The 10,848-nt window shown below is 43.3% G+C and overlaps 1 protein-coding gene across 1 annotated transcript in view; it reads left to right on the forward strand.

Annotated features, from left to right (window-relative positions):
- The window catches only part of LOC145436912 (adhesion G-protein coupled receptor G7-like), an 83,530-nt gene extending 82,747 nt beyond the window's left edge, over positions 1 to 783 (forward strand). Inside the window, exon 21 of the mRNA XM_080314101.1 lies at positions 438 to 783. Coding sequence (XP_080170227.1) covers positions 438 to 540 — 103 coding nt within the window. The 3' untranslated portion in view covers positions 541 to 783. The remainder of the gene's footprint in view (positions 1 to 437) is intronic.
- The last annotated feature ends 10,065 nt before the right edge of the window (positions 784 to 10,848 follow it).

A 10,848-nucleotide genomic window follows, 5' to 3' on the forward strand; every position in this document is an offset into this window, starting at 1 on the left:
CAAAAAAATGAAACAAGCTTACCCTATGGCTGCGATAACCGCAAGGCTTGACGTAGTTAACCATCGGCAATTATGTTTAAAGTGACGCTAAGTATTTAGCGGATACAAATAAGCATGGCAAATTCATGTTTTGCGTGAAGGTTATCTTAGCGTCGCATGTGGTAATTGTCGAAATGATTTACGATGGCCATGGTCCCTCCGTGCGTGTTACTCCTTTAATTGCTTTAAACATGAGTGGCTTTCATTTACTGCAATTATCTAAATTCCATCACCTACCCACGGCACATCAATAACAAAGTACAAGGAAGGTATGGAGACTAAACCTAACGTATTCTGGTTTTCAATTAAACCCTATGCTTTTCTTCTTTTTGAGAAATTAGTGTACTCATGGTGGTGATATCACGGTGTTATATGCTCCCTTTCCTTGTTCGTTACAGTGCATATTCCAACCCGACTTTCACTGGCCCCAACAATCCTTACACGGGAGAAACAGAGGATGAACACTATTACTACTCGATCGACGACTGGGGAGACCGTTGACCTTCCAGTTAATCAGCAAAAACACTTCTATCAAACTGCACGTACCTTCTCGTATATTCTAGTATACCGCATAGATGTTTACTGATTTTCTCTTGTATATATTCCATATTTTAAAATCGTTAATTTTTCTGTTCGACTCCGTTCAGTATTGGAAATAATCCACAGTTGGTCAATAAGCTATTTTTTATATATATACTTGTGTTTCTATTCGTTGACCGAAAAAATATTACAAACAGCAGTGTATGACATCATGTGGCATATAGGCTGAACTGTATATAGTCCAGGACTAGATAGAGATAATAGTGACGTCTGCCCAAAGTTATTTCCCAAGAGCTTTAAAATTGATTAGAAATCACACCAACAGTTGGCATAGACTGTAGTAGAAAGTATTAGGTCAAACGTTAGTTCAATTGCATTGATGCGGTTATGATTGGATAAAAAGCATAACACACGAATATGCATTTTATACAACGATTCCGTCATGACCTGTATTTTGCGTACTACATTCACCCAGTCTTTATGTTTATTGTGAAATTTGTATTCCGAATGTGAATTATCTGCGACGATAAGATACATCTCTCTCTTCTCCAAAGCAAGTGAGTTTTTCGGAGGATAATATCGGTTCAACCAGCCTAAGACCATTATTTGCTGTTTTCCTGCTTCTTCCGGAACTTTGGTTGTGTTGGGCAATTGGTTGGCCACCCCTAATCTAGTGGTCAGCCTTGATGAAATCCTTCTGATCTTTAACAGTTTAAAATATCTTATGATAAAATACACACTGAGTTTATTTCGTGGAATGAAGATGTAATCCGCTGCAGCTGTGGTTCTCAAACTGTGGGACACCTCTTTTGGGGTCGTGAAAGCATCTAAAGGGGGCGCCACAATAAAGAGCAACCGAATGCATGTAATAGTTAGCTGATGCTGTTTATGGCCAGTCTGTCACGCATCTGTGCAGAGTGAGCAGAAAACCGAAAGTTATGGAGAAATAAGATATTTCCATATAAAATTATGCCAGAGTGTAACCAAGTCAAAATGCTCCGAGTCACAAGTCAATCTCGCTTTTATAGTTTTGAATAAGTCGAGTCAGTTTCAATTCACCGCCGAGTCAAGTCCAAGTCACGGAGAAGAGTGTCGAGCATGAGCCATAATGTTTTGATATGAGTCCGAGTCCAAGTCATTGTGTTGACTGTTCAGTTCCGAGTTAATGTGAAACCCACTTTTTAAACTCTGCTCGGTGATATCGAATGATATGCATTCATAATATAATGATCTTCCTCACTGTTAACAGTTTCTGGTAGCAATTTCAAGTACCAGTATTTATAAACGAAATAATAAAAGTGTGTTTACTTTGCCATTCTTCGAAATTACAATGAAATGACTGCTTTGCTAGACACAATCTCGAGTCATATGACTTGTTACTCGAGTACAAATCGATTCAATGCACAAATTGACTCGAGTCAAGACGAGTCATTTTTTATACTTTTAAGAAAATGAATCGAGTCAAGTCGAGTCACCAGAGAATCGTTACTCCAGTCATGACTTATGACTTGAGTCATTACAGCCATATGCCAGATAAAATAATATGCTTTATGAATCAAAGAATCAAGGATTCGAACTGAAGTAACTTACAACGTAGCTACTCCGAGCATACTCGATTAGGACACATTTCCTAGAATGCCACTCTGAAGAAGCGCATTTCATAGCAGCCCAAGAAGTAATCAATTGAATTCTTCTCTTACCGAACACATGCGAGCCGTAGAGAAAAATGTTTGTCCCTCGTTTCGTCCCAAGTTTGAAGGCCGTGCGTCCCGCACCATTGGTGATTGTTTTAACTTGTGGTCAGGTACGTTGAAGCGAAGCGAAGTAGAGGGGATTAGACATCAATATCGTTAAAATATCTTTATGCGCTACGTGCTACCATTGTATATAATTATTATTGACAAACTATTCTACTGAAATCTGCGCTACTCAGAATTATTTACCTCCAGCTCGGAATTAGTGCATCTTGTATAGTCCGAATGACACATGTGAGACGTCTCGCGACAGTTCGAACTTTTCATGCTATAAACTAGCGTCGGGATTGCGAATATTACGGTTGCTCTTATAAATATTTTATGGGATATTGCGATAAGGGGACGTGAAATTGTTCACTGTCATCAATGGGGGATATGGAAATAGGTTTGAGAACCGCTGCGCTACAGCAATGCCGTGGCTCTCCAGCGAGACCGAATGAACCGGGTCCAAGTTTCGGGCAGGTAGGTTCAATTTTCATTTTGAAATATCGTTTTGAGATTTTCCAAGAATGGCATTCCCTTCAATTGGGAGGCCGCACAATTGGTCATGCACGGCCGCAGATTGGACAAAGTTGATCTTCTACGATTTGACACTGGCGTGTTTCAGTTACACAATCGGTTCACACCGCCGTGTCAACATGATTTGTGAATATGGTTCACCAACACCGAATTAGTCATTAATTGGACAACTAGAAATTGTTGCAAGCGTTATTGGATACTGTTCTTAAAGGGATATCCGAGAAGCAATAGTTTGCTGGTGTGTCATTTGAAACAACTGAGTAAATTGAGTAAACAGAGGTAAACGAGTAAAAGATATGGTAAGGGATTACAACAGGATTACAATTATCTTTACAGCTGATTTCGTGAGCAGGATGTTGGTACAAATAAATGCTGGTGGACCGTAAATATATATTGTTGGCACCATATATGGCAGTCGGACAACGTAACATTAGTTGCGACGATAAAGAAACCTAGCGCATTCACACGATATTCACAGAACGCAGGGCAATTCGCCTGCGATAATAATATGTTAAGTTATATATGTGAAATCGTGAACGCGCAAATACTTCATAATATAAAAATCTCCCTCAGTGGAAAGATGACATATGTCTAGGAAGGAGAGTAAATACGGTTGAAACAAGCAGGGCTTCCTGTACAAAACGCTAAACTCGCTTCGTTGTCATATATTAGGCTTACCATATTTTGGAAATCTAAAAAGAGGACACTTTTTCAGAAATTTGAGACTTGCAAAACCGAAGGAGAATTCTCAAAACCGGTGAATTTTTCTCTTCACATTGCTAGGTGGTTGACTAAAAAAAAGGTCATCTTCTCGCTCAGAGCTCATATCACCGTTTTTCCCTCCGAAATACCCGCCGGAGCGTCACTTCTGTGCTAATTTACGGCATATCACTCGCATTTTGCTATAAATATGACCCAAATTTTCAAAAAAGAGGACAAAATCTCAATAAAGAGGGCAAAGGGGCGTCCTCCGAGGACACTTTCAAAAAAGTCAAACAAGAGGACAAATCCTCTTAAAAGAGGACGTATGGTAATCCTATCATATATTGGCAAGGCAAGACATCGCAAAAATCTCGCTAAATTACGATGTCGTGTGCAGCAGGTGTGACCAATGGAGAATTCTTGCGCAGTCAGACATGATCTCTGCGAAGAACTATTGGACCCCCTGCCGCGCCCAGGGAGCCGTGCCTGCTTCCAGTAACTCTTCTCCTTCGACGTCTACGATTGCTGCGCGACTCGACGGAATCTACCCCCTTTCTTCGCGTTCTAAAGTCCGCTTTGCCGTTGACGCAGCGGAAAACTCTGCAACGTCCTTTCCCGGTACTATACCGAACCCTCTCTCACCCGTGACCAATCTCTCATTTTCATCGGAAGCCGCTTCATGGGTAACCGTACTTTCCCGGGCATGGTCACGAATAGTTCTAACTCTATCCCTTCTCTCACACTCGCAATTCTTCATCTTCGACTACCCCCTCTGGGCCATGTGACTCGCCAACAGTCGCAACGCCATCAAATTCTTCTGCGCCTCAAACCCCGTCCCCGATACTTATTAGCCGATTCCCGGTCCGTAAGCCAGTCGCTGGGGCCTTACCCGCTGCCTGTGCCTGGATTCTGACTGCCGGGAGTAGCAACCAGTCCCTAGATCGTCTCACCACACCAAACCCAAAAATTGTGGTCTCCCACCCCAGGGATTTTACTCCCTCCCCACCCCAAACGTTCGTGAGTAGTCATTTGAGTTTAGACTCTTCACCAGACCCAATTCCTTCGCTGTCGGAATTGTTCTAGGCACCTCTGCCGGGTAGCGGCGGCTCTACTCAAGAGCTTCTTACCCGGTTGGACCGGGGATGTCATTTCCCACCACACGCGATGATCCGAAACAGATATCGTCGGCGGGAGCGAGTCCAAACATCGTAGACTCACCTATCGTCGGTCAGAGTATAGAAATTAAACATGGAACGGCAACGACCGATTTTGCATCTTCGTTCCGCTTCGCCGAGGCTGGAGTGGAGAATTGTTTTGCGTAAGCGACTGTAGGATTTCTGGCAATCCAAAAGCTATCTTCCCGAGCGCTGAAATTACTGAATCTGGTCTTGATCGAAAGCTACTGTTGTACCGATTCCGAAAATATAAATTAAAACAATGATCAGGCACTGATCCACCTAGAATCCGTCCTCCAAGTCTGAAATATCGGCATCTGGCAGCTTAAATTGTCCGTTATAGTGTTCGAAAGTCATATTATGCCGGGTTGTTGTGTGCCTTATTGTGTGAGACGTGGCAGTCATTTAATCCCAAAACATTCATTAGTTCGTGAAAAATGGATTATTGCTACTAAAAGGATAGATCCTGTTAGCAAACAAAAGCTTTGGACCCCTGGTCCTGGGGCAGTTGTTTGCCGGGCTCATTTCACCCAACAGGATTATCACATATCACCTGCTGCAAGTAAGGCACTTCGATCAGTTTGCTACATAAAGCGTTATTAATTCCAGTCAAACATATGTAATTTACATTTGCTGACCGGAGTTCCTACTATATATATAATAATTATCTATTTGAATTACAGGTAATCTGATGAGGCTTAATCAAGATGCAGTCCCGTCTTTCTTTGATTTCAAGAAAGCAAGACCTTGCAGGAGACCCCTAATAAAATATTATAAAGCGCCGTCGACACCTAAATCGGTTGCAAAAGATTCACCTGCCACGGTACTTTTTTCCTGGATGTGCACGATATACAATGTGAGGAGACTGTTGAATCAACCGTACCGGTACCGGTAACTCATAACAATACTGAAAAGAGCTATGAATCTAGCAATTCTGCCATCCCTGAACAATACATAGCTCATAGCAATACGCAACCAACATTAAATCCGCTACAGATGTATTATTCGAACGATGAAGCCGTGAAATATTATACTTCTTTCGACAATTACAGCCACTTCAAAATCTTTTTTAACACTCTTGGCCCGTCCGCCTACGAATTGAATTACAGCTGTCTGGCATTAAATCCTGAGGAACATCTGTTTTTAGCATTAATGAAGCTGAGGCAAGCTAAAGAGGATTTTGAACTGTCCATTATGTTTGGAATATCAAAGCAGACTGCAGGAAGAATATTTAAAACATGGCTGGATTTTTGGTATTACCAATTGAAAGACTTGGAAGTTTGGCCTAGTTGTGAGACAGTGAAGCAAACATTGCCACTTGACTCCAAGAAATAGTTTCCCACAACTAGAGTTATCCTGGATGCAACTGAAATTCCTATACAAAAACCAACTGATCTTTTGGCGCAAAGTGCAACATTTTCTTCTTATAAAAATCGTAATACCTCAATGACTATCATTGGCTGCTCACCATCCGGACTCGTATGCTATGTATCCGATACATATGGAGGCAGAGCAACAGACCGTCAAATTATGGAGAGGCCTGCAATGTTATCAAACCCTGATATGCTTCACCCTGGGGATAGCATAATGGTGCAATATTTGTTTGGGACGAAGGGAGTGTTTGTCAATACGCCTCACCTCATGAAATCAAGGAGTCAACTTGATCCGAAAGAAGTCATTCAGGGCAGTCGAGTGGCATCAAAGCGTACCCATATTGAACGTATTATTGGCCTCGCTAGAACGTTCAAAATTCTCAAGAAGGAACTTGATATATCAAGGATACCTGACACTCATCAGATCATTTTCGTGTGTTTCATGACATGCAATTTTCGCAACAGCATTGTCGACCAATATGCTTAGACACTAGTATCAGTTCAATAACATTTACATCATTTCAAAACACCGCAAATCGAGGGGTCACCACCAGGTTAACTGTTCAAAAGATTCGGTGTCCTAAACATATAAGCAGGGTTGCCATACCGTCCTTACTTCTAGGATTTGTCCTTATTTTGAAAGGCCAGGTCTTAGAAAACTCAACTGACCTTATTTTTAAGAAATGTCCTTATTTTCGACTTGCGTCCTTATTTTCAACAACTACAGAACTTCGATTTTTTCCCTATGTTATCTGTGTTGCACAATATTTTAAAATAATGATTTTACGGGGAGATTTAATGACATCAGAAATGAAAAGAACGCCCGGCGTGTGCACACCACAGGATTTGACTTATAAGTGGTGAGATCATAGTGTCCCAAACGGTGTGGACAGAGCGAGATTGAACGGCTCACTGCATTTGGGTTTGCATCAGGGGCGGGCAACTTCTCCAGTCGGCGGGCCGGATATAGGAAAATTAAGTACTTGGCGGGCCGGATTGCTCAATCGATACATTATTACCCCATTTATCCACATATACAAGGTGTAAATCGTATTTAATGAATGTATTTTACCGACTGCAATGTCACTTCAAAGCTATTTCTCGCCAATAATGACGAAGACAATGTGGATTTGAGAACAGCATTGTCATGCAGGCGCCGCCATGTCTGCTTCTCTCCGATCAATCAACACACGCTGCAATCACTAATTAAGATTTCAAGGCGTTCGATAAGGCCGATACCTCAAATATACGGATATAATATATCCGATATATCAATTCATTAGGGCTGAGTAGGTGACGAGATAGGGTCGTTGTTCAACTGTGTGGCATATTTTATCTCGATATTGAATTCATGCTGACCGCGGCTTCTACGACAATTAAAAAGTGGCGCGCGACCCATTTTGAGTAGGCGACCCCGGGCATAAGCGGTGTCTTACAAAATCCTAGAACTGTGCCGTGCTACATGTCGGCGGCCACGGAATCAAAAATAAGAAATATCGGCCTGGTGTAAATGACCATTGCAGTCGACAAACACCATGATTACCACAAACGATATTAGGGTTGACTACATCGTAAATGCCGATAATGCAAGTCTTCCCGCTTCGACGAACTTAGCGTAAGCTCCACTATCGCACGCTGCGCAGTGCGCATACATGTATATAATAACTTACAGTCACTAAAATTAGACGTAGTAAGCAAGTAGCGGGGAATCTCGCCAGACTGTAGCCGCGGGCCGCATTATCATATAAGACGGAAAACTGTCCGCGGGCCGTATGTTGTCCGCCCCTGGTTTACATCATACTTTTCATTTGGCCAAAGGCAATTTACGACCATTTTTGACCGGCTTGCCGAGCGCTAACCGTGATGAATTGGTAATAATGGAAAGCTGCTACTGCACTGATTACGAAAATATAAATTTTACTCTGTTCGTGGCTCAGGAACCGCAATAACCATCCCCAATTTTCCATTGTGACACAGCAATTCTGTCTGGTAAAACGAGAGTGCAGCTCAAGTGAAAGGAGCCAGACAGCATCGTTGTTTCACAAAGCCAAACTCCATCCCAATACAAAATTCGAGGGTGATTTTTTAGGGGTGGGGTGTTCCAGGGCCATGAGCAGAATAAAATTCATATTCTCGTAATCAATATACAGCTTTCCATTGATTATTAAATTTAGCACTCGGCAAGCCTGTTAAAATGGACGTAAGATTGAAATGACAGTCAAATCCCAGCTACCAGTCACGGTAAATTTAGACCTCAGTTGTCGTGAGATCCTTGAAGAACTTTCTAATAACAAGTAGTTGCTGGAGCAGATAGTGCTCCCAATACCGATACAGTTAACATGGAGCCTGAAATCCCACACCAGGGGCTGACCATTAGCACGGTGGAACCAGCGGAAGATATTGGCTGGTTTGTCAAGCTCAAGGTTGCCCTTGACCTGCTTACATGGTGCGTTGATACTGGCGCACAAGTATCAGTCATGCCCTTGCACATATACAAGCGTCAATATGGATCCATCAGACCCTCCGACAAACGTTTGATGACTGCAGGGAATAAGGAACTTTCCACCCTTGGCTATGTCGCTATGACGCTCGGGTTTGAGGATAACTCCGTTGTGGAAAAGGTCTACGTTGTCCGGGATACGCCTAAACTACTCTTGGGTATCCCAGGGGCATTCAAAATCGGACTCCTGCAAGATGTGCCGGGTACAGTCAGCATCCGTGCAGTAGACTGTGCAGTAACTCCCTCGCTTCGGTCTAAGGAAGAGGTCATGAAAGCTTACCCTGAACTCTTTCAAGGAGTTGGAAAAATGAAAGGACAGTACTCTATCAAACTGAAGGCGAATGCTAAACCGTTAAGCCTGAAAGTACCTCGCAGAGTTCCCATTCCTTTGCTTGGTAGTTTGACTGCTGAGCTAAATAAATTGCAAAAGGCGGACATAATTGAGCCTGTCAACGAGCCAACAGACTGGTGCGCACCGATCGTTGTGGTACGGAAGAAAAACTCTGAAATACGCCTGTGTGTGGATCTAACGAAACTAAATGATTCTGTTGATAGGGAACTCTACCCTATGCCGACAGTTGAGAGCACCCTGGGGAAGATTGCCGAAGGAACTGTTTACACCAAACTGGATGCAAATAGTGGCCTTTATCAAATAGAACTTGAACCGGAGTGTCGTAAGTTAACTACATTCATCACCCCTGATGGGAGGTTCAGATTCAAGAGGCTTCCATACGGTATCGCCAGCGCACCCGAAGTCTACCAACGGAAAATGAATCAGGTGCTTGCTGGCATCCCCAATGTGATATGTCACATGGATGACATCATAATTGCTAGCTCACCACAGGATTACAATACCACCCTCGGACTTGTACTGGATAGACTCCGAGATGAGGGAATTACATTGAATAAAGACAAATGTGTCTTTTCAGCGACTAAACTGGAATACCTTGGACATGTTGTTGGTAAAGATGGCATCGGCAAGGATCCTAAAAAGGTTGAGGCGATTGCCAAGTTCTCCGCTCCCTCAGACGTCCCGGAACTGAGAAGGTTTCTGGGAATGACCAATCAACTCATGAAATTCTCAGCCAACCTGGCTGAGCTTACAAAGCCTCTGAGGGATCTACTGAAGAAAAACACTTCGTGGCTCTGGGGTGCTGAACAACAGCTGGCGTTCGACCAGGTTAAGGCAGAGCTGTCCTCGGATGTGACTCTTGCTATGTACAGCCCGGATAAGGAAACTGTTATCTCTGCCGACTCCAGCAGTTATGGACTTGGAGCTGTGCTGATGCAACGTCAGGTAGACAACTCTCTACGGCCTGTCGCTTATGCTAGCAGATCACTGACTGAGACAGAGAGACGATACGCTCAAATCGAGAAGGAGGCCCTTGCTATAACGTGGTCTATGGAGAGATGGAAGGAACTCCTGATCGGCTTGCATCAACTTCGCGTGGAGACTGATCACCAACCATTAGTTCCACTTTTGTCAACAAAGACTCTTGATGAGCTTCCGCTCAGAGTGCAACGATTTCGAATGCGGCTGATGAAGTTCAACTTCACCATATCTCATGTTCCGGGGAAACTGCTATATACCGCTGACGCATTGTCTCGTTGTCCGTTGCCAACTTTCGAGGACGTTGATGGCCTTCATAATGAGACAGAAGCCTATGTCAATGCCGTCACATCCAGCCTTCCTGCGTCTTGTAAACGGTTGGATGAAATTCGCTCAGAGCTCCAGAAAGATGACGTATTGCGCACAGTGATGCAATATGTATCCTCAGGGTGGCTGAAATGCAAAGAGACGCTGCATGGCCCACTTAAGCCATACTGGAACGATAGAGCCTGTTTATCTACTTATGAAGGACTCCTGCTTAAAGGGAATCGCTTGGTGATCCCCTGTACGCTGATACAAGACGTTTTAAGATACCTTCATGATGCTCACCAAGGGGTGACAAAATCCCGACTCAATGCATCACAGTCATGCTGGTGGCCTGGAATTTCTAAGGACATTGAAGAAACCGTCAGAAATTGCGAAAAGTGCACGGAGCATCTGCGAGAAAAAGTTGAACCGATGCTGTCAGCATCCTTCCCAGAGAGACCCTGGTCCCGTGTTGGTGCCGACTTCTTTCAATACCAGAATTCCATGTACCTGCTAGCCGTTGACTACTACTCCAGGGACATTGAGATTTGCATAGTCTCCAAAACAGTGAACGCAGCAGAGACGATTCTGAAATTCAAGAAGATTTTCA

Source organism: Botryllus schlosseri, chromosome 4 (assembly GCF_051294905.1).
Source record: "Botryllus schlosseri isolate E-star chromosome 4, Bs_hap1, whole genome shotgun sequence".
Lineage (NCBI taxonomy): Eukaryota > Metazoa > Chordata > Ascidiacea > Stolidobranchia > Styelidae > Botryllus > Botryllus schlosseri.